The sequence below is a fragment of the Rhagoletis zephyria genome, unplaced genomic scaffold (genome assembly GCF_001687245.7).
Source record: "Rhagoletis zephyria isolate East Lansing unplaced genomic scaffold, Rhagoletis_zephyria_1.1 Rzeph_scaffold_03481, whole genome shotgun sequence".
Classification (NCBI taxonomy): Eukaryota; Metazoa; Arthropoda; class Insecta; order Diptera; family Tephritidae; genus Rhagoletis; species Rhagoletis zephyria.
In genome coordinates this window covers 26-25,139 of record NW_016160564.1, presented here as the reverse complement: position 1 = coordinate 25,139, position 25,114 = coordinate 26, and the positions used below count along the sequence as shown (strand labels likewise).

Here is a 25,114-nt window from a genome sequence, read left to right as displayed (position 1 = left end):
GCATTCGCTATGCCAATTCAGATTATAATTCTATTTAATTCATCCTTGAGTTAGTTTTATATTTAAATATTGTTACTTCTTACTTGAAGTGAAATGTTGAGTGCCTGGCGCTGATGGATGGCTCGAACAGAAGAAGATCATACATGGTTCTCTATATTCTCTGCAGCCCAAACTAAAATTTGTGATCCAGTTTTATTATTTAAAAATTGGAACATATCAAAAAATAGTTGTAATCATTTTGATCTGATCGAACTACCATTTTTTTGAACACAACTGTACAATTACTACTTAGAAGAAGTGTGCGCGGTGTTAACTTCATATTAATATCTATCTGTCTACATCCATATGCACATTCTTGCAAACCTAAGTTATACCCAAATATTTTTTTAATTCCTTAACATATTTTAATCTGGTTAGCTTGTATTTTGTACATACATACATACATACATACGTACATATTAATTAATCATGCAAAACCACGATATTTCTAATTCTTGGTGGTTGGTGGCTCACCGCAAAATGCGCCGCTTATAAATTTTTAGTATGAATCCATTTCTGTGTATCAACTTATTGCTCTTTGTATGTATGTACATATAAATGAACATTAGACCGTATCATGCTCCATACAAAGAAAATTTGGTTTCCCTTCTTCGAGCGCACGGCACAATAAACAACTGGTGAAGCAATAAGTCAGCATTCTCTGTTCATTTTCTGGCATTCGACTGCGTTATATTTTACAATGGGCGCGTTCATAAGATGTAGCTGTTGGGTAACCGTTGGCTATTTATCTCAGAAACGCACAGTTGAGTTGTTCCGCTCAGCTCAACAGTTGGAAACTTTCCGCCATTTTTTGCAGCTGAAAATTTTTACGCTACCTGAACTCAACGTGTTCGGCTTAGCCTAAACAGCTGATCGAAAAGACTTACGCCGCTTATATTAAATTTTGCGCCGCTTTGTTAAGTGCAAGTAACTAAAATATTTTATAATAACACTACGTTTCTAAATATATGTTTTTAAGATGTTTGCTATATAATTGCACACTGTTTAATTCATTATAACATTGAACGATTATTTCAACACGGCGGCAGCTTAGCGTTGAATTGTGAATACTATCGGCGCAACTATCTCTATTTATTGCAATTTCATCTGTTTACATTTATCAGCTGTTCATTTGGCAGCATATTCATCAAGCCGTTTCTAAGACGTAATTGTTGGGTTCAACAGTTGCCAACAGTTTCGTCTTATGAACGCACCTAATGTTGCTTTTATTCGTTTGACCTTCTACTTATCGTCGCCTGGGTAAAAGATTGTCGTATGTTAATTTCGGCAGGTTGTGGGAAATCGCGATCGCGAAGTTTGGAATGCAATTTCTCAACGAAAACCGCGAAAATAGATTTTCTCCAAAGTCTCTGAAAATGTTACTAGCTCACAAAATTCTTAAATTATTTAATTTTTAATGTTTATTGTTAATTAGTTTTGAGTTTATGAAGTATTTTCTTTAGTCAAATTTTGTCGTAAGCGTCATTTGTCCTCAATTCGGCAGCCACTTTGTATGAAATACGACAAAATGTGATCAAAATTTCACAACCAAATTAACCACACATTTTACTCAATATCTCGAAAACTAAAGGAGATATTCAAAAATGGAGAACGCCATTTTGAAGATATTGATTCGTTTAATATGACTGCATCACCAACTAAATTTTTACTGAATTTTCGAAAAAGTTGTAGTCAATATCTCGGAAAGTAAAGGAAACACCTTATTTCAAAATATATAACTGCATCTAGAACTAAAAATCGTCAAAATGGCGCTTACGACAATCTTTTATCCAGGCGACGTTATGTGTTGCTTTGGTGTATTTAAGGGGGCAATTTGGCTATTTGTTATTTGCTAGCAGCACTTTTTCTTCTAAAGTTTTCTGTTTATATTTTTGTGAAAAACTCGTGAAATCTTTGGTATATAATTTATTTGTGAATAAAAAATTAATCATGACTAAGCCAAGCACCAGCGGTGGCCAGATAAGTCGACTGAAGGCAGCGGTGTGCCACTTGTGACTTATACGAGCTTAATTTTTTTTCAATCTATATAAATCTATTATAGTGACCTATTTAAATTAATTTCGTTAACCATTATAGCCACGAAGCTTCCGTGTTGCGTTTTTGTGCTTACGGTATCCACTTTTTTGATGTGGATTTCATGTATGTATGTATCTAATTACATCGAGCATTTTTTATGCATTCGTTGGTAAGTCCTCTAAAGTATTCTTCGGGCAAAATCTTGTTGACTAATGCCGCTACTTGGACAGGTGTTTTTTGTCTAAACTATCACTTTAAAGCTGTTAATTGGTTACTGCACTGGTTACTTTTATCAAGATTTTATTGTGCATTCGTCGGTGGGTCCTTGTCGAATTCTTTTTGTACACCATCTTATTTATTAACTTTGCCATTTTAAAAGTTTTTTTTGCCTCAACACATCAGTTTGTGCGGCATTTACATGGTGTTTTGAAAGCGTAGAATGCGATGATATAGATACTTCCCGATATGAGTGCTCTTCAATATCTTGCTTCTCTTTTTGTGTGAATACACTTTTTTTTTTTACTTTAGCATAACTATTGCATGGATTTAGAACATCACTTTACTTTTAATGGAAGGAAATGATTTATTTAAGTAAAATTCTTGAAGGCATTTTTTGTTAGTGTTTATCTTTGTGGCGTATTAATATTTGAATACTAAATACAAGCGTAATCCACAAAATTGTTTGGTTCATTTCATAATTTGAACAAAGAAATATGTAGTTACATATGCTTAAAACTAGTTAATTTATATGGCTTTCTTATTATATATAGTGGGGATATTTCAAAAGTAATTTTTAATCTTACGTATTTTATTAAATAAAAACTTAAAATTATTGCCGCTTTAATAGTAAAAAGGGTTAACTTTTTTTATTTACTCATTTAAAAAAATCTAAGAGGCGAATACTTCCAGTAAGGCAGAGATTCTTAAACTGTGTTCCGCGGAACCCAACTCTTCCGTTGAAAAGTCACCGGAGTTTTAGTAATTTGATATGGGGTTTCATGAAGTGAAAGGTGATTTGTAAGGGTTCCATCATCTCAAAAGTTTAAGAACCCCTGCAATAAGGTACTGTCAAATCTTCTCGCTCTTATTACTTCACCTAGTATAATTTCACCGTCCTCCGAGCGAATTATAAAATTTACTCAATGCTATTACTGCCATCACAATATTTCTCCTCAATTCAACATTCATTCAAAAGATGAATTGTCTTTATATCGCAAAACTTGTTCCTCCAGAAAATTTTCTAGGAACACAATTTTCATTTTTTTTATACGATTTTCTCCCATTTTGTAATTCAAGTTTTTATAAAACGTAAATAACTCAAACATTTCTTATATAATTTTCATTTTCAAGGTATCAATCAAAAGATATCAAAAGATTGTTAGTCATTTTAACACCTATTCTAATTCATTACGAAATTAATGCTTAAACACATTTTTAGTTTTGACAGAGGAATTCGACAATAACTATTCCAAAATTCTCTTGAATGAATGTTGGAATCCGGCTGCTGGCTTTCAAGTTGAATTTCAAGCAAAGATTTTGACTCGCGTTTTTTTGTTTTTTATTTTTTGAAGTCGGTCGGAAACTGGGCTCGAACCCAGGCCCTGCGGAATGGTCAACTGTTTTGCCCATCTCTAATTCATAGATAGATTAGAATTGCATGACCAATATCTTTTTGGTATATTCTAAGTCAAAGCAGTACGCGCTACCCCTCCATCACAACATCGCAAAAAAACTATAGAAAAATGTTTTTTTTTTAACAGCGGTCGGCAAATTTTTGCCATGAAAACCACCCTTGATTTCGTAGGCTGATTTACCCCAAAAGTGTGCAACAGTGGGAAAACTTCTTCCTTTTAATAAGGTTTCGACATTTTTCTTCTAATGCCTTCGAGAATTCTGTTACGCACAAACTAGCTCAACTTTCAACTTTACTTATGCGTTTGCGTCAAGTGACAGCTATATTAGGGCGATTCATGAAAGGTCGGAAAAGTTGTTGCAAATGTCGCATTTGCTGACTACTTTTGGATGACAACTTTCTTGCGACAAAATTGTGACTGCCATTTTATTTGAGCTGACAATCATTGCCAAGTCCGAAAGTCGGGAAACATATTTTTTTGCTGTCCTCAAATACTTAAAGAAAATCATCAGTTAAGGCTGCTTCGCGTATATTCATATGTTCGCTGTGGCGCATTAATATATAGATTTAACAGTGTTATTGAGCTTTGTACCACGATTAGTTTTTTAGGAAAAAATGGAAAAAGCAAGAAAGTCTAAGCGGTAGCTGCTATTTAGTGGATCGCCACAACTCCTCATCAGTTCTTTCTCAAGACTTCAGCCGGAATCGAAGCCGCAAAAACTTTTTTTATTTTTTTTCATTTATGTGCGACATTTTGAAATAATTTGTCAATTGCATAACTTGCAATCCGGAGTTGCGATACGTCGTTCATACAATTTGGTTCGAAACATTGCAATTTCGCCAAAAATGCCAGTTTGCGATGTTTCATGAATCGCACTTCCGTGTTTTGTTTATATATTCGAACGAAAATTTTAAGAAACAAGTAATTAGAGGAAACTGTTTTTAAGACAAGCTTTAATTAGTGGTTAGTAAAAAACAAAAATAAAAATCGAAGAAAAGGTAATAGTAGGTCCATGGCGCGTGGTTTACGGAAACGAGAAGTTTTTCTGTGTTAGATAATAAATATTTGGTTATTTTAACATACTACATATGTACATACTTAATAAATAGCGACCAATGTTGAATCTTAAAATTTATTTCTGATGTTATTTCTTCACAAACAACTTAATAAATCCTCATTCTACCAAGGGAAATACATACAGTGACGAACAAAAGTATTGGCACAGTGAATTTTTGGCCATATATGCAAAGTTTTTTATTCTAATTTATTTTCGATAATTTTTTATNCACAGCTTAACAAATCCTCATTCTACCAAGGGAAATACATACAGTGACGAACAAAGTTTTTTATTCTAATTTATTTTCGATAATTTTTTATAAAAATATAGTTCATTCTACACCAGAAAACATAATAATAAAATATCTAAAGTTTGAGCGAAACTCAGAAAAATTCATTAAATTTGCACACTAATTTGCAACTTTTTATTCAGATTTTTTAGAAAAATTCTAAGTATGCAGTTTTATATCCAATTCAAATTTAGTATAGCAAGGTGCAAGTTTAAAGTTGCTAGAAAATCGCGTTGTTTTTTGGCAATTTTTTTAGTGGAAGGTGTTGCTCATTTTCTCCATACAAAAAATAATTGTCGAATTAGTTTGTATGTAAGAACTTGCGTAAAACTGCATACCTAGAATTTTTCTAAAAAATCAGAGTAAAGAGTTGCAAATTAGTGTGCAAATTTAATGAATTTTCCTGAGTTTTGCACAAAGTTTTGAGATTTTATTATTATGTTTTGTGTGTAGAATGAACAATATTTTTATAAAAAATTATCGAAAATAAATTAGAATAAAGAACTTTGCATATATTGCGAAAAATTCACTGTGTCAATACTTCTGTTCGGCACTGTATATGTATTTCTAAAATATTTATTTTTTCTCTTAGGACATTGTGTGAAGCTTCAAGAGTTTTTTTTTTGTTGCGTCGAACCATTTGACAATAGTGAAATTTTAAGCGCCATTTGACCAAAATTTGATATGAAGCGCATCCGCGGAAAATCGAAAGAAGCAAAGCATCGCCCCTAAGAACAATTTGGAATATTTGAAAGCCTCACGTCAATTAAATTAAGATGATTATTTGTTGAAATAAATAATCGCAAGTAAGTTGAAGATTTTTAAAGACAAATGTGCATACCACGATTTACAATTTTTGCTAATTCGAAAGCAAATAGTTGAAAAGTTCCGACAATGCTTTTAAATGAAATGGCTGTTAATTTAAAATGAAATCTTCCTCCATTGAAGTTATTTTCTTTTCCGCAGTATGCATCAAATATGGAAATTGGCATTTAACTCTGAAACAAATTAAAAAAATCGATCGAAATTTCGTCGCCAAATGCTAACCAGGTAGTATTGTTCTCCAAGCGACGAAATATGCATTTAAAATTTTTTTCGAAAAAGTCTGATTGCAAATTTTTAAGCAAATTTATTGAATTTTTCTCAGTTTTGCTCAAAGTTAAAAAATTTTATTTTTATGTTTTTTATTGTAGTACAAACTTAGCTTCCTGGTTTTGAATTGGGATAAGTTACATCCATGGCAAACCGCTCAAATGGTGCACCTGAGTTATACCGCCTCATCTGGCCATGACTTCTGGATTTCGGTCCTTTTGCTGCAATACATTCTGCGCAGTTACCACAATACACTCTGCCACCGGTTGCCGACAACGAACCCAATATAACCTCTGCTTGATCTTTTCCAGGGTCTTCGTGATTCCCAGAAGCACTGCACTGGCACCATTGTGGAGTTCCTTGAGGACGGCCGGAATTCTTACCATGGGAACTACTATTACATTGCAGGAGCACTGGCCANCCCTAAGAACAATTTGGAATATTTGAAAGCCTCACGTCAATTAAATTAAGATGATTATTTGTTGAAATAAATAATCGCAAGTAAGTTGAAGATTTTTAAAGACAAATGTGCATACCACGATTTACAATTTTTGCTAATTCGAAAGCAAATAGTTGAAAAGTTCCGACAATGCTTTTAAATGAAATGGCTGTTAATTTAAAATGAAATCTTCCTCCATTGAAGTTATTTTCTTTTCCGCAGTATGCATCAAATATGGAAATTGGCATTTAACTCTGAAACAAATTAAAAAAATCGATCGAAATTTCGTCGCCAAATGCTAACCAGGTAGTATTGTTCTCCAAGCGACGAAATATGCATTTAAAATTTTTTTCGAAAAAGTCTGATTGCAAATTTTTAAGCAAATTTATTGAATTTTTCTCAGTTTTGCTCAAAGTTAAAAAATTTTATTTTTATGTTTTTTATTGTAGTACAAACTTAGCTTCCTGGTTTTGAATTGGGATAAGTTACATCCATGGCAAACCGCTCAAATGGTGCACCTGAGTTATACCGCCTCATCTGGCCATGACTTCTGGATTTCGGTCCTTTTGCTGCAATACATTCTGCGCAGTTACCACAATACACTCTGCCACCGGTTGCCGACAACGAACCCAATATAACCTCTGCTTGATCTTCTCCAGGGTCTTCGTGATTCCCAGAAGCACTGCACTGGCACCATTGTGGAGTTCCTTGAGGACGACCGGAATTCTTACCATGGGAACTACTATTACATTGCAGGAGCACTGGCCATCTTCACTTTCCCATATGCTATGCAAACAGCCAGTTCTTCCATTGTGCCCAGTATGCCTCTGCAATCGGACTTTCCGCTGCCACTAGCTCCTTAGTTGGCCGTCTGCCTATCCCTAGCCTATGCCCAAGCAGTGCTTACATTCTAAGCTACATGGTCGTCGGACCACGGCAGCATTTCCATGGATACTTTCCTTTCGGTGATCAATAGCGAATTCATAACTTTGCAGTCTCAATCCACCGGGCTAGCTATCCTTCTGTAGTAGCCACATCGGCGCTGCATGATGCGCCCGAACTCGATGGCGTTGCCCATAGAGGTAATTGTGGAAATGTTTAATGTACTCCACCATCGCTATTAGCTCTCCAATTTACGCAGTAGTTCCTCTCTATAGAGTAGACAACTACCTTCTCCTGGCGATCAATTACTTGCGACAGTACGCTTCTAAATGCACCTGGTACCGGGGGCAGTACGTAGCTCTTCTTTCAGAGTTTTGTTCCACTCGAATGCTCTATTTTTCCTAGTGACATGGCAGCCAATAACGTGTTCATGTCCATAGCTGTTGATGAACCCTCCTGGATTCTGCTCTGCTGCATAGCCTTCGATGAACAAGCAGTCTCTTCCTTCTCTTCGTCCTTCATGGATGCCTCGTTGTCCTCATGATGGAAGTCGTCGTATTTGTCAACGTCTATGCTTTTCTTTTTCATAGCTTCCTGAAGCCGTGTTAGTAGCTCCCCTTTTCTTCCGGAGGCTGAAAAATACTCTTGTTGGAGTTCTTCGATCTTTAAATCTTGAATTCTCTCGCTGTTCGCAGCATTCCTCTTCCGTTTCTTGATGCCCAATCTTCTGCGTCTCGTATTTCTTTGAACATCATCAATAGGCCTGTAAGTGGAACCACAATTTTTTAAGCTGAATAACGACAAATATCTCGAAAAAATATCCATAAAAAAAAAAAATTATCTCGATTTTGGGAATCACCGAGCAATTCGACATAGGAATTAGATAGTGACATTCATAGAACATTTTCGCTGTGAACCACTGTTATTAATAATAAATATGTACATGAAAATTAGTGGCATGCAATTTCAATTTGAAATTTGTTGCAAGTGATATGAATGTGCGTGGAGTTAGTTTTTTCTTTCTAGTTTACATTCCGCAATAAAAACAGCGTATGAAAGAAATTCGCAGCAAAGGTCTTGATTTTCTATGGAGTTTTTTTCATCACTTATGTCGCAACTAAATTGTTAGACAGGGCCGTTCTATATTAGGTAACGATATATGTACATACATACATATATGTAAAAAACGTTACGTCACTCAGAATGTGTGGTTAAAGAAAGAGTTGCTTATGTTTCAAACAGTACTGTATATACATACACAAATGCACAAGTCTGTGGGCGTGTTTGAACCACCATTCTTCGCCACATTAGCCCAGAAACTGAATTAGGCTTTGTATATTAGAAGGCCACGATGCCGCCGTCATAATGTCTCGTTACAATCTACACACACCACGTACGCCAAGTGCCACTTAACCATTTTTGCAGCTTTGCAACTTCAAATTGTAAGAGTTGCAAAATTCTTTTTTTTTTCCAGTTTCTCTCTCTCCAAATGCTTGATGCTTTACATTGTAGATAATGTGACCCATTCTTGTCTTCCGATAATCGAAACTTTGCCACTTCCGTATGGAAAAGTAAAAACAAAATCTCCATATTTTCGATTCGTACAGTGGGCAAAAAACAGTAAAAGAGTTCCGATTTCGTTAAAACATTATATGTCGTCTAAAAATGTAAATATATGTATGTATCTACATTAAAGTGGTCCAAAAATGTATGTAAAAAAATAAGGTCGGATTTTTAATGCCGCCACCCCCTAGGATTGTTATATACCCATATTTTTTATTTTGAAATAAAAAATAATTTAGGTAGTGCTCAAAGCGCTCGAAGTTTTCCATGCATTTTATATGGAGAAAAAAAAACTTTTCGTAGAAATAGTGTAGAATTCTTGAAAATCAATATTTCAATAAATAAACAACTGGATATTAACACTGGAAGTCTCCTGAAGAGAACCACAGTTTTCCGGTCGAAAAATATTGATTTTCCAGAATTCTACACTATTTCTACGAAAAATTGTTTTTTTCCATATAAAATACATGGAAAACTTTGAGCGCTTTGAGCACTCCCTAAATATTTTTTGATTTCAAAATAAAAAAATAGGGGTATATTTTTTTCGATATAGATCAATCCTAGGGTGTGCCGGCATTAAAACTCCGACTTTATTTTTTTGGACCACTCTAATCTACATGTATATGTATGTATGCAAGTCTACTATTCACTAATTATTATAAAATACCACAAAAAAAAAAATCGTTTTACTGTACATATGTATATAGATTAAATGTTAATTTATTAAAAACTTCATCACAATTAAAAATATATTTCATGTCTAAAAACTTTCTATATTTAAAATCTATTTTATTGATACCCAAATTTAGACACACGCAAGTGCAAGATAAGTAACACCTCCTTTAAGTGGTACATGATTGCAAGAAATATTTCAACTTATTCACTATATCGTATTGAATGAGATTTTTATATTTATATACAACTTATTTTATGATCCGTATACCGACTGTTGATCTAAAATAAAATCATTTGTTGCGATTTTATACGAACGCGACCAACTACTACTTTACTCCTCGTATTGGGTTAAAAACCCGGTAGTGGGTGAAGCTTTATGTATTTCGTAAGGCTTTCTGCACATTGGTCGTCCAATCATAGTTGCGTTATCGTCTCGCCCTGAAATTTTGAGCCGAGCACATGCATTTCAAAGGAGATCTGCACACTTGTCGTTATCGGCTAGTTATCGGCAAATCGTAGAAGATGCAGAATCGCACTGCTTACCACTACACCACAGCGGCCGCACGGCCGCAGAGCGTTCTATGTCACTTATTACTTTTTGCGCTTAGATGATCTGTTACCCTTATAGGAACCAGGGTTGCATTGTTTTGAATTAGTCAAATCAGTTGTATCAAATCCGAAATAAAATAAACTTATTATTTGTTAGAATAAATGAACGATGAAATTTATTGGTGATTTGATTCGTCGGCCAAATAAAAAATATTTTTTTTTTCGTAATTTTCCAACTAAAAAATATGTAAAGCAAGCACGATTTTCGAGTTTTTACAATGCAAATCAAATCACAAATAAAATTTAGTTTTTGTTTGCCCAACGAATCAAATAACAAATAAATTTTATTTTTTATTTGGTCGACAAATCAAATCGTATATAATAATAATAATAGATTGGCGCTTACACATATGTTATAGTGTTTGGCCGAGCTTCTCCTCCGATTTGTGGCGTGCGCCTTGATGTTGTCACACAAAGCGGAGGGACCTACAGTTTTACGCCGACTCCGAACGGCGATTGTATTTTTATGAGAAGCTGTTTTTCATGGCAGAAATACACTCGGAGGTTTGCCATTGCCTGCCGAGGGACGACCGCTGTTAAGAAAAAACCTTTTTTCTATATTTTTTTTTGCGATGTTGCTTTGACTAGGGCTTGAACCCAGGTGCCGATGAGTGAAAGCGCGCACTGCTTACCACTGCACCACAGCGGCCGTATATAGATTTCTGAATTAAACGCAGATTTACATAAGAACAATAAGGATATTAAAATACGCAACTCTGATCTGAACACTTCGGTTAATCGTTGGACTTCATCGGGCAGAGTTGAAAGTTTTGTCTTTGGTTAATGATTGTAGAGAGATTTACAGATGCCTTCGGATACAGATAATCGATTATTTGAGCCCAATAAGTAATAATTGACATAGAACGTTTTGCAGCATCACCATCTTGATTCGGCCAAAACTTGAACTTTTTCGTTTTTAGTTCTCTTTTAGGGGGCGATTTCGAAAATTTTACCACATCATATCGAGCCCTAACCGCCAAAATAACGTAAGCGACATTTTTTTTAAAAATTTTCTTTTTACGCTTACGTTATTTTGGCGGTTAGGGCTCGATATATTTTTCTCCATGCAAGAAAGGACCACTCTAATGTAGACAAATGGGTACGTTTTGTATATATATATGTATGCTCACTGTGCATATGTATGTATATTCTTCACTGTACATATCTACATATAATGCTTACGTTCAGGCCAAGCAGTCGATGACCGGTGGTCGCGGGTCTAGCGGTCGTTCATCCTACGTTTGCCAGCGCAACACAACTGCCCCACAGTTGATCGGCGTCGTCGTAACCGCCGATGCACATTGGCGCTGAGGGTTTGCAGCGCGAGCCAGTCGCTTTTCTCAGTTTTAAGTAGTGAGTTGTGCAAGTTTCGGTACCTCGTATTTTCCTTAGTTTTTAATCGCAGTTCGTGAAGAAACATTCGTTGGCTAAGCTTGCCATCATTCATACCACTTAAATATATATACACAGCGCTTCGTTATTCAGTGCCATCGCTGTTTAAACATACTACCATTATACATATATTTATTACGAAAATGACACAAAATACCGGTTACTTAATGCATTTAACTATTTAATTATCTTATAGTGACAAATAATATACATAGTTAAGATAGTTTATACCAACAAACATACATTTTTATATGAATTCAGATGAATTTACATTCTTGCCTCGGTGAGTCAAACAAAGATGACAGACAGAGGCGCACGGAATGATAAAAAAAAAAATTAAATACGAGAGTACAAAAGAATTTCTGCATTTGGCAAGAGCGTAGGAGTGTAGCTTTTTGACTTTCGAAACTATACTTAGTACCTACAGTCAATCTGGCATTTGAGTTCTCAAATAGTCTGCGCAAAATAACACTCAAAGCTGAATGTTTAGAAAATTTCCCTGAACAACTGAACAAAAAATAAGAGGTCAAGGTGTTTCGCTAATATTGTTAATTAATGAAAAGCTGATGAAGTTTTCGAGGCTAACGCAAAAAAAAAATGCTCAGAACTTATGTTATACGACTACTAGCAAGACAATAAAAAATATCAGAATATAGAGCAGCAAATTATCCACAATATATGAGAACCAACCGTATATTTGCAATTTATTCTTGAAGATTTTTTATCCAGGATTGTGCGAAAAAGCGGAATTTTTTATTCGAATACAAAGAATGAGTAAAATAAAATTTATTTTATTCATTTTTCGACATGAGTAAGTTAAAATATTGTGAAAACATATTTTTCAGTGAAAATTTTAGAATTCGGGATGACATTTATAACAATTTGTTGAGCCTTAAAAAAATCGTGTTTTTCATGTGTTGTTCCGGGTAATTTTCTGAACATTTTGGTATAAGCTTCATCCAGCGCAGACTCTTTATTATTTACCTCACAGGTATAAAACGTTTCTAAATAGATCGACTCAACTAACTGGAAACATAAGTACCCAGCAAAAACTTTAAACTTTTTGGGAAGTACTTATTTTTGTATCAATCGAGTAATGCAATAAAAGCCGCGTCAAGACAATTTACAATTACAAAGGTAAGCGGTTACCCCAAATTGGGGAACCACTTTTCGAGAGTAACCGCTTACCTTTTCGTTTACAGAATGCATTATTTTAACATGAGCATGTCATTGGAGATAATCGAATAAATGTAAATTTTCTTGCCTTTGCATTACCGGTAATGCCCAAAAAATGAAATGTTTTTGCTGGCTAGGTGGGTTTTGGTTAGTCTGTTTTTGTGTTTTTGGGCCAGTGTGTTCGTGTATTTTGAATAAATTGTAATAGAAATGCGAGAAAATGTAATAGAAATTGTAAAAGATAAGAGCAAACGCAAAAAAAAACGGGTGATCCCAGCTGTGGGCATTTTTTGGCAATCATCTGATAGTGTTTTTACTCAAGCCTACTATACAGTTCAATACGAGCGTGGGCGTGAGCTTTTTATTTTGACCAATATCGTCGTTATTACGATACATCGAAGCAAAACATCGATATTTTCGATGCATCATGTTTTTCCGACATCCCCACTTTGGTTGAAATTCACGCAGGAGTGAATTACAGAATGCGCCCGTATATTCGGCATTTTTTTTTTTTTATTTGATTGCTACCTGTGTTTTCATGATATGCTATAAGTTTTCAATGCAGTGCAGGTATGGGCTGCTACCTGTCCAGTATATTTAAGGTCAAATTATTTATTATTATTCAAGAATGCCCTACTTCAGAATTTGCTTGAAGAACGCCATATCTCAGCATTCAGTTGAAAAACGTCCTATCACAACTGAAAATATATTAAAAATGTTTTCAGATAGGGCGTTTTTGAATCAGCACCTGGGATTGGGTGTTTTTGAATCGAATTCTGGGATTGGGCGTTCTTGACTCAAAATTTGAGATAGGGCGTTCTTCAACCAAACGCTTGAAAAGTTTTCTGAGATAAGGTGTTTTCGAACTGTCTGCCGAGATAGGTAGATCTTCTAAATATCTTATATTTAAGTACGAAGTTTTATACAAATCACGACAAACTTTGTATCGATTTCTAACAGACACGAGCAGAGGTGAGGAGGGCATTTAAGAGCATAAGAACTGTTTGTATTGTAAAACCAGGTGGCCCAGATTGTTAAAAAACGCGCAATTTTCGCTCCGTAAGCAATTATCCAAAACTCTTCAGAGTCGGATGGAATGGTTCTGAGAAAAGTTATTCCATGTGAAAGTTAAAAGATTAAAATATTCAGTTTCCGCAGCTCTTCTTTCCTTCAAAGTCAAATAGGGAATTGGCAGGGCCCTGAAACTCGCCCTCTTGTGATTCACACCCTTTTCTGGTGACAAAATCAAATCATTTTTTGAAAGTATTTCTTCTGTAAAATTATCGTGGAAAACTAACTTTTATAATTGGGAGAAATTTACTTGAAGGGAAAAAATCGCCAATGGCGATTTCATAAATTTTTACGCGCAAATATCAAAAAAAAAAACAACGCCAAATTGGTGCGAAATCGCCAAATCTGGACACTCTGTGTAAAACCACCGGGAGCGTGATGAATATAGAGAGATACATTATCATAAATTTTACGGGGTTTGATTGAACAAAATTTTACGTCCATGCGGAGCTCTGTGAAATTGATTCTTAGCTTTGCCAAACCATTGTACATTTGTGGCCAAGAGAGCAGAAGTGGCCTATCCCAGAATTGGGTAGTTAACTTTTTAAAAGTTGACTTATTCTTTAATTTAACTATTTACAGTTATTTCTGTGAGGACGTTAACAAAAAAGTAAAAAATATAAGTCTCGCTACGAATATTTCCCCACTTTTTTTCTGCCGATTTCAAAATAAATTAATCCGTAACTAAGAGTTTAAACAGTTTTTCTTATTTGGGGCGGTTGCTATGGTTCGCCATTTTTTATTAGAGCTGCATATTTATATTTACCTAATTATTTTTTGCTTCTTAGTATTGCAGAGGAGAAGAAAAAGCTTGGCAATGACCAGTACAAAGCACAGAATTACCAGGCTGCACTTAAGCTCTACTCCGATGCCATTCAATTGTGTCCCGACTTCGCTGCTTACTATGGCAACCGCTCTGCCTGCTACATGATGCTTTCTAACTATATCAATGCATTGAACGACGCCCGTCAGGCTGTGAGATTAGATCCGAAATTCGAGAAGGCATACGTACGCATCGCCAAATGCTGCTTGCTAATGGGTGATATGGTCGGTTGCGAACAGGCTATCAAAAAAGTGTTGGATTTGGACTCGCAAAGTAATGCTGTTAAATCAGAGCAACAGGGATTGCAGCAATTGCGTCAGCTGGAGAAGACGATACAAACAAATTACGATTCCAAGGCTTTTCGCAATGTTGTCTATTACTTGGACAGTGCATTGGCAATAGCACCTGCCTGCATTAGGTGACATCGTATTATTAATTTAAATATTTTTGTAAAAATATAACTGATCAAATTTCATTACACAGATATCGTTTGCTCAAAGCCGAATGCCTCGCTTTTCTCGGTCGGTGTGATGAGGCCGTTGATATTGCCGTAAGCGTTATGAAGCTGGACACCACTTCGGCTGATGCTATATATGTTCGTGGTTTGTGTCTTTACTACACTGATAATCTTGAAAAAGGCATATTGCATTTTGAACGCGCACTCCAACTTGATCCCGATCATAAAAAAGCCAAAGAGATGCGAAACAAAAGTAAAGCTCTCAAAGAGATGAAGGAAAATGGCAACACCCTCTTTAAGTCTGGTCGTTTTCGTGAAGCACAAACTGTATACACAGATGCACTAAAGATAGATGAGCTGAACAAGGACATAAATTCGAAACTTTTATACAATCGTGCATTGGTAAACTCCAAAATCGGTGCATTGCGTGATGCCATCGCTGATTGCACAAGAGTTTTGGATATCAATTCACAATATCTGAAAGCTTTGCTTTTACGTGCGCGCTGCTATAATGACCTAGAGAAATTCGAAGAGTGCGTGAATGACTACGAAACTGCTTTGCAGTTTCAAAAAACTCCCGAAATCAAGAAACTATTGCGCGATGCAAAACTTGCACTGAAGAAGTCGAAGCGTAAAGATTACTACAAGATCCTTGGTATTTCTCGCAACGCAACCGAAGACGAAGTAAAGAAGGCATACCGAAAGAAGGCATTAGTGCACCATCCTGACCGGCATGCTAATAGTAGTGCTGAAGAACGCAAAGAAGAGGAACTGAAATTCAAAGAAATTGGGGAGGCCTATGCGATTTTGTCAGATCAACGGAAAAAAATGCGTTATGATAGCGGTCAAGATATAGAGGATCAAGAGCAAGGTAAGTATAAGTAACAAGAGCCAGCGAATACAAGCAAAGACTTATTTCAAGTCCATAACAATTAGTTAAAATAGCTCATTAAATAGTAGATAAAAATTTCAAGAGTGAATTTACCGCTAATTTGAAATTAAAATGTGTAAAAGTCGCGTTAACCTCAAGGAACTAAATAAATTTATATGCAAACTCACAAAAATACACAAGATCGTTTTAAGCTAAAACATCAAAATACTTTAAGTTATCAAGCGGTTAAATTTTCACTTTCACCCGCAGTCATACTAACGAACATTGTGCAAGTTTCATATAATCCAGACTAGGGAGACATTGGTTGCAAAGAAGCACTTTTACACTTATGAATCGAAGCGACGGAAAAACTAATACAACTAACTGTTTTTATTGAAGTGAAATTTCTTAAGCTAGGTCGGAGATGTTGCCGTTAAATGTTTTATGCCACGGTGAAGGTGGTTGTTGTTGTAACAGCACACGAAAAAATAAAACGAAAGTCTGTATTCAAAGCCTCCTTGGGCTGGGCGGTTAGAGACAAAGACAAGGATGTACACAGAAACAAAGACAATGATAAATATAGGGATTACGACAGACAGACATAAAGACAAACGCGAAGGCGTAGTCAAAGGCAATCACAAATAAAAGACAAATATAAAAATATGTATGACAAAAATTAGGATTGAGTTCAAGGAGTAAATGAAGGCAAAGATGAGCATGAAGATGAACTTTAAAATAACAGATGGAGGTGAAAATTAGATATTAAGGTGGAGATGAAGATGGAGGATAAAGATACAGATAAAGACGAAGACAGATAAAGATAAACATTAAGAAATGACATAGACATAGGTAAAGATAAGGATAAAGATTAGCAAATTGTTATAAACAAGGGGATTAAAAATAAAGCTCGCGCAAAAATTGCGCAACCAAAAATATAATAGAATATTTATTGCAAACTTCTTTTCTGGAATTTTTTCCTATGAAAGTTCACTTCTTCCGAGCATAGGGACTACTCGCACGACCGTTCCCACTATAGTCGGGTCTACGTAACCGGAACGACCCAGATTTATATCTGGCCAAGGACTTTAACTCCAGCAACACTTCCCAAAAACTCTTTGAGGAATTTGTATCTGTTGCAACAACAACAGCACGCACTCAGTTTTTCTTAAAAATTTATTGGCCAATCATTCCCTCCTTACCTGGCGTTCTGCACGTAAAACTAAATGTTTTTTTTTTACAGATTTGGATCCAAATCAAATGTTCCGGCATTTCTTCCAATTTAGCAGTGGAACAGGACCCGGGGCATCATTCGGATTTGAATTTTAAATTTTGCATGGACACCTCATCACAACCACAATCTTTTTCGTAGGATATTTGTCAACAAAGCAAGCGGCGGAGATACATTTGTGCAAAAGTTAAAAATGAAACCAAAACCAAATTGTTACCGTTGCTTGTCTTGTCGCAAATTCGAAGGAAATTTAAAACAAAAATAAAATTACCAACGTTTTATGTATTTTTATTTAAATATATATTGAGTATTACAAGGGTTTTGCAATAGCGGTTATCGAGAGAGCGAACCGAATTAAATTCTAGTTCATTGTAGAATTCCAGCTATTATAACTAAGCACAATTCATATTCCGATGGAAACAAGAGTTATAGAAAATTTTTGTAACAAAAATTGTGGACGGTAAATTAAAAGCAGTAATACTGGATACTTAACAACCAAAAACACAACAGTAAAGCATTTTTGATTCCCAATTTAAACATATACAATTTCAATTTATGTATGTGAATGTCTACTTGTTTATAATGTCAATAAAAGAGTACATCGATGGACTTCAATGGGAATGTGGGTATACTCTGTGTATGATTGTGGTGGTCGGGTATTTTTAACTCCCAACGTTAATGAACAGACTGTTACAATTGTAAATTCAAATTTAATTTAGTTTTTAATTTGTATTAAATAATATTATACATTCAAACAAGAGTTTTTATAATCTTACTAGACTTATTCCGCGACTTTGCCCGCTGCAAGCGTTGAGCCAAATTTTAACAGTAAAGCCAAGATCAAATTTCACAACAAAGTTAGCTTGCACATCTTGCTGAGTATATTCATCTGGGCCGGATTATAGCATGGGCCGTCAGGCCCGCGGTTCAGGGATTCCACATTAATTTTACTAATTTTGATTCATTTTGTCCTGGATACGACATGAAACTCGGCAACATGAGACAAGGGCACGCAATTTATTTGCCATCGCCTATATGCGAAGAACGCATACCTTTGATGGAACAACGGTTCAGCGTACATTCCATACTGTGCACATTTACTGAATTTGATCGCAAAGCACCCGCCTCAAGGCAGTCTTCGACAATGCAATATGAAATTTTGATTACTAAAGTGTCAGCCTTGGAAACATTTAGTCTCAAAAATTTATGGCATATCCGTCAAGTCCCGCTGATGCTACAAAAGCTTAATTTTAACATTTTCAGGTATCTTAAACTTTTAAAATGAAAGAATCGTTAATTTCAAAAATAAGAAAATATCTGCGACAGATATCCTGCATGCTGCCATCTTTTTTAATTTGGTGGCACGCTCTTGAAACTTCACAGATATTTTGCGTTTGTTGCCAACTTTCATTACCTCTAATTTGAAAACTTCCCGAAATTAACAAAAAAAAAAAACAGTTATTATTTTTGCGGGTTGCAATAAAAAATTAGTATTAAGCTCTACTCAGAATTACAGCGGACGGCGGTAAAGCGGTCGGCTGTTCACCTACCGCAGTGAAATCGGTCAGAGTAAACACAATTGCGGCTGATGACGGCTTCCGTTAACTGTCATTTTGATTTGGAAATTTTCATTAAAATATTTTTATTTGTTTGGTACGTGCGTGTGTGTATATTTGCTGGAAATAAATTGTCTCTTCCAATAGCAGTCCGGTTTAAAGGATTTAGTCAGAACTTACCGGAAGTCGTTCCTATTGACATAAAACCTGTAAGTGGGAACACATTTGAGAGAGTAACTGAGCAACTGTTCCTAGTCAGAAGTTACAGGATTTAGTCCGGAGTTTCTTTTCCTGTAAGTTCATGAAAAGTGTCAAACGATCAGCTGATTTGCATGTGCAAGCAAAAACAAACAGCGATGAAAGCAAAGTACCTTTTATTTGTAAAAAAATGGAAGTAAACAACGGAATGTTTGAATATGTATAGATTTTAATAATTATTTAGTGATATTTCAGCTAAATCAGTGTTGAACAAATGACATGTAAACAAACCGACTGACGTTTTTACAGGAAATAGTGCTTTTTGCGTTCCTATGCACTTCTGCATCTGTTCTCCTTTTACTCTCATTTGAGAGCGTAAAATTGTAGTTTGACAGTTCCACAGGTTTTAGTCCGAAGTTCAAAGGAACAGACTAAGTGCTTTTTGCGTTCCCGTGCACTTTTCCATCTGTTCCTTTACTCTCACTTGAGAGAGTAAAATTGTAGTTTGACATTTCCACAGGTTTTAGTCCGAAATTCAAAGGAACGGACTAAGTAATGGTTAAAAGCATTTGCAAACTTGTGAAAATAATAGAAATTATTACAATCAACAATGTGCCGCCCTCGCTGGGCGGTAAAAATGTTGCTACCGCAATTATGTGCCATTCCATATGTCTTCGTGAGTTTTGATTTTGACAGCGGTTAACCGTCGACCGCTTTACCGTCGCCCGCTGCAATTCTGGATAGAGAAGAGAATTCTTGAAAATCAATATTTTTCGACCGGAAAACTATGGTTCTCTTCAGGATACTTTCAATAATAATACCCAATTGTTTATTTAACCATTTTTTAATACTAACGATTTTTTATTGGTCGCCCCACTGTATTTTTCGGGGTTTTTGTGGGTTTTTGGTTAAATAAACAATTGGTTATTATTATTGGGAATCTCCTGCAGATAAATAGGGTTTCCTGGTAGAAAAAATATTGATTTTTAACTATTCTATAGCATTTCCCCATATAAAATATATGGAAAACTTTGTGCGCTTTGAGCCACCTCTAAATATTTTTTGATTTCAAAATAAAAAAAAAATAAAGGTATATAGAATATTCGATACTCAACGAAAATTTCGACATGGTTGCATAGCTAATAATACGAATTTCACTTTCGATCTTCGATAACCATCTTTAACGAGTGGTGTCCTTTGCTAGCTCCAAATAAAACAATATGCAATTCTCGACACGAATAGACCGTAGGTACACATTTATTATTTTCCTTTAGATTTTTGTATTTAAACTTTGTTTTTGGTTTTACAATTCTTGCCAGTAATTACTTTTTCTAAAAATCTTTCTAACTAGTACGTACGTATCAAAATAAAACTTAAAAACTCTTACATCTAAGTCCAGTTAAACAAGGTACAATATAACATTTTATCTTTTATATTTTGTGGTTGCTTTTATGTCTTATACTCATATGTTTTGTTTTTGTGGTTCCTGTAGTTTTGTTCAAAGGAATGTCCTCCTTGCGTAGGTGCATATTTCCTAAGGAACGAGTTTTACGTTATTTTTATAAAATTTTATACCGGATTTATCGTTGGATTTCGTAGACATTTATAAATTCCAATCACCTTAGCGACAACGTATGTATGTACTTATGTACATATACTATAATTTCTTACGATGGTCATTCAAGCATAGAGTACTCATACATAAATTGAATTATAATAGACATACATACATACATACATTTGTAAGTATAAACACTCATGTCTACGTACTTACGTCTAATGTATGTATGTATGTATATGTACATATGTATGTATATGATAAAACGCATAATTTATAACTAGGGAAGACAAAAATATGCACAAAAAACTTAATTATATTGATCATTAAAATGACTCCGAAATATTGAAAATATGCTTGATATATGCCCAAAAAATGTATATGTATAACGAAATTTTTTTTTTGATTAACACATACAAAATGTATTCAACAAAGTGTGATTGAATTTGACATTGTCAAATTGGGAAAATTTTTTATGAATTTTGAATCGGTTGTTTATATTTTTTGGCATAGTAGTACCTTAAAAGAGAGCCGACCAGAGTTGTCAATCACACCTTGTTTAACACACCTTTCTTACATATACATATGTATTTTGAAAATGAACGCTCTACGTCACAAGACTTTGTTGGACAGAATTTAAAAGATGACAACTCTCCAGGTGAAAATATTGCAACATTTGATTGAAGTGTTGCTTCACACAAAATATTTTTGTTGCTGATATTGAGCAGCCACAATAGATGCAGAATAAAATTCCCTGCTCAGTTCGCAACACACTGTGAAACTGTTAAACAGCTTTCGCTAAAAACGAAACATTTTTATTGAATTTTTCAACCACCAAAACCGGTTTAGCGCGAAACTTCACTATTGGAAAACAACAGCCGAAATATTTTTACGAGCATATTAAAATTGTTTACTAGAAAATAAGGGGCCTTCCCGTTGTTTGTCAGCTTTTTCTTTTTGTCAATTAAACAAACCTCGCCAGCAACCCTGGCTATCTCCGCAAATGTATTGTCCGATGAAATTATGCGAAAATTAATTAACTTATTAGCAAAATAATATTTTTTTTTTTGTTGCATTTTTATGCCTTTTCGGCCAAAATATGCATTTCGTGTCATAATATGCATTTGTATATTTTTGTCTTCCCTATTTATAACACAAATCTGTGACTGATATTGTTTTACGGTTCATTGATGAGCTTTGTTTGTACGACTGTGTGCACATGTAGTCTATCATAATATACAACAAATTTATAATACATTTATGCACATACATACATATGTATGTATGTATATGCTTGCAGACATTTTCACACCTTTAGTTTGGGTATCATTTCGTTTCGTGTATTGTAAAAACTCCTTAAATATATATGAAGTGTATATTCTCAGTAAAAATATATATATCAATAGTTACACCATAGAAAAAATACATATAATAAACGTACAAAACCATAACTGTTGAAATTCTTAATTTTAAACACAGTTGAATTCTCTAGTTCTACTTATCCAATAGGTTTCTCTGTTTAAAGTAGAGTTACTTAATTATATATATATGTATGTATGTACAATGTATATTTGTTTTAGACAAAGGTATAATACATAAAAAGACGACGTGTCAAATAAGCGAGGTACATAATTCTTTGAATTTATTTTTTAATTGATTCGGCTCTTTTTCGTTGACTTTATTCTTTATTATTTGACTTTGTTTTATGTATTCACAATGCATGTCCATGTGTACATATGTACATATGTATGTATGTGAATATTTGATTTTAATATATTGATTACTTGCACTGTATTTTTCTGGACAACTTTGTCTGAGAAATAAGTGGTATGAAATTGTTCCACTGTAAACTTGTGGCCTTATTCATAAATAATAATGTACATACATTTCACAGGCTTTATAAAGTGACATTTTCGTACAACAATTTTCGAATTATAAAGCACTTAAAGTGTCCTTTATTTATTTTTTATGAATTTAGGCGTTAATTTGCATAAATATTTATGTAAGAATTACAGCTATTGGCAAATAAAAGTACAACTCCTGTAAACTAAATTACTGCGATTCTTCAGAAACGAAGCCATGAATTGATTGTTTGCTAAAGCGAGGTATGAGTTGACTTTAATTTTAGTATGTCTCTAAATTTAAAATTCTTGGAATATATATCGAAGGCTCTCACATACATATAGCCAATACCCTCTCTATCTGCAATTTTCACAAAAATGAGTCTGATAAATAAAGTCCACCTAAAGGGCTGACTATAATTGGAATAAGCAAGTGTATGCAAACGTACGAATACACGAATAAGTCTTATTCTGAAGATGCAAAAGGTATGCCACAATGAACGCCAAAAAACCAATTTTGTACTGTTTTTTACTCCTCAAAATTGCGGTGGATTTTAAATATTTTGTTTTAAAAATATCAGCAATGTAAATAAGTTTTATGTTTCTACGTGAAAACTCGAATTTGGACGAAACAAAATAAATATTTAGCCGGCTGATTGTCAAAGCGCGCAAAAAGATGGGAGTTGGCCATCTTTTCGCGTCGCACTGCAGCTTCAACGATCTATGTGGCATGCTTTGTGCATTTTCATACAATTCATCTTATTAAGGTGTTCTTATACGATATGTATTTGCATGTGTACATGCACCTTTTTACATATTGGGAATGCCAACATATCGTGTAAAGGCAAATTAGATTTGTTTCCGTACAAAGCAGATGCACGTACATACGAAATAGAATTGTTTCTATTTTCATCTGCCACACAAATATAAAATCATCTGAGTTTAAATTATTTCGTTTTCAAAGTACGTATTTTTAAATAGTTAAATAGAGACTGTGCATTTGACAGATATACGCAATTACATATGTATGTATTGAAAAGGTCACATTTACAGATGCAAATAACACCGAGGCCTGTTCCAGAAGGTTGTCGATGGCCCTACCTCCGGCGTAACCCGACAACCATATGTGTAGAATTCTATGTAAATATGTATGTACGTTCAAAAGGCTACTCTTTGCCTATGTCTGAGTCGAAAGCGTGTTCAGAACTGCCTTCAAGCATTGAATTTTTAAAATATTTTCGGCCACTTGTTGACATAGGTATGTGTGAATATTGGTCATAACTTGACAATTGTTGATTTTGAAGTGCTCCGAAATTTTAGTTTAGTTTAATATAAGTTTGGTAATTTTTTGTTGAATTTGGTAACTTTTTCTGGTAATTTTGGTAAAAAATAAAAACAAAGGCAACACTGAACACATGTAAGTAAAATATAGCCACTAAAAAGTCTACACTACCTTGCTTATGCGTTCGACAGGCTTTTCGTTCATTATCTGACAGTCGGCCCTTAAGACTTAACAGTCGGCTGGTTAGTAGAATTTACCATCGTACAGTTCCATAAGTAAAGTAACTCTTCTTCTTAACGTTTTTTCTGGCAGGCTGTAGGTGTGTGTTTGGTGTATTGGTGTTTTTGGTTCAGTGTGTTAGTGTATTTTGAATAAATTGTAATAGAAATAAAATAAATTGTAATAGAAATGAAAGAAATTGTAAAAGATAAGAGCACATTCCAAAAAACAGGTGATCTCGGCTGTACGCATTTTTTGGCAATCAGCTGATAGTGTTTTTACTTATGAAACTGTACGATGGAATTTGCTTTTGGATTTTAAAGTTAGAATTGACATCGGTCATGACAAATAAAACCCAGAAGGGTTCTAAAATCAGAAAGTAGTTTTTGTGAAAACTGCAAATTCGGGTTTTTGATTCCGAGAAAATTGTAATAGAATTAAAATTTGGGTAGCAATTGAATTGCACACAGCACAAATAACAAGCTTACATATTGCCCTAACTGTAGTTTTAATGAAATGATAATAATTATGTACATACACATACTTACATAGATACGCTTTATCGGTTATCGGGTTATCCGGTTATTATGTTTTTATTCAGTCATATTCAGCCTCATTGCGTATGTCGTAAATTAGGCTAAATTGTACGACTCGACAACAGTAGCATTGTCTATTGTCGTAATGAAATAAGTAAGCGACTAAAATCGTTGAAAACTATACAGTGCTGCCAAGTTTTTCCGTTTTAATACACTAGTCGAGTGGAAATTTTAGGCAATGGCGAGGAATTTTCGATACGATTCGACTCTCGAAAAACGACTTGCATTCGACACGACTCTCGCAATGAGGGTGATTATGAATTTTCACCGTGTTAAAAAATGGTTTGTTGGGGAACAACAGTTATGCATACTTAGCTTTGCATGAGAGTTGTCACATAAGAATCTGTTACAACGGGCTTTGCGTGTAAGCGGTTACCCAACGCATAGCACTTAACATGTAGAATTCTGTTGAGTTTCGATTTTTACTTAAAAATGGTGTATAGCAGTGCAAGTATGCATAACTGGGCTATTATTTAGCTTTTAAAGTTAACGATAGCGTATGTCGCGATACGAAACCGTTGTGAATACCC

General features: G+C 34.7%; 1 protein-coding gene and 1 long non-coding RNA gene across 6 annotated transcripts in view; both read left to right on the top strand.

Annotated features, from left to right (window-relative positions):
• Tpr2 (Tetratricopeptide repeat protein 2) overlaps positions 1-17,949 on the top strand; it is a 28,506-nt gene extending 10,557 nt beyond the window's left edge. For 4 of the 5 annotated variants that reach the window (XM_017624038.1, XM_017624037.1, XM_017624036.1 and 1 more), the window contains 3 exons: positions 14,744-15,196; positions 15,262-16,106; positions 17,347-17,949. In XM_017624038.1, the coding sequence (XP_017479527.1) occupies positions 14,744-15,196; positions 15,262-16,106; positions 17,347-17,432 (1,384 nt within the window). In that variant the 3' untranslated portion in view covers positions 17,433-17,949. Of the gene's footprint in view, positions 1-11,704; positions 11,992-14,743; positions 15,197-15,261; positions 16,107-17,346 lie in introns of those variants that run through there. The other variant, XM_017624041.1, reaches the window with a different exon arrangement.
• Positions 17,950-21,169: 3,220 nt separating this feature from the next.
• On the top strand, positions 21,170-22,050 carry LOC108369062 (uncharacterized). Its single transcript, XR_001848453.1, has 2 exons — positions 21,170-21,489; positions 21,543-22,050. It is a non-coding gene; the product is annotated as an uncharacterized LOC108369062 (long non-coding RNA).
• Positions 22,051-25,114: the final 3,064 nt, after the last annotated feature.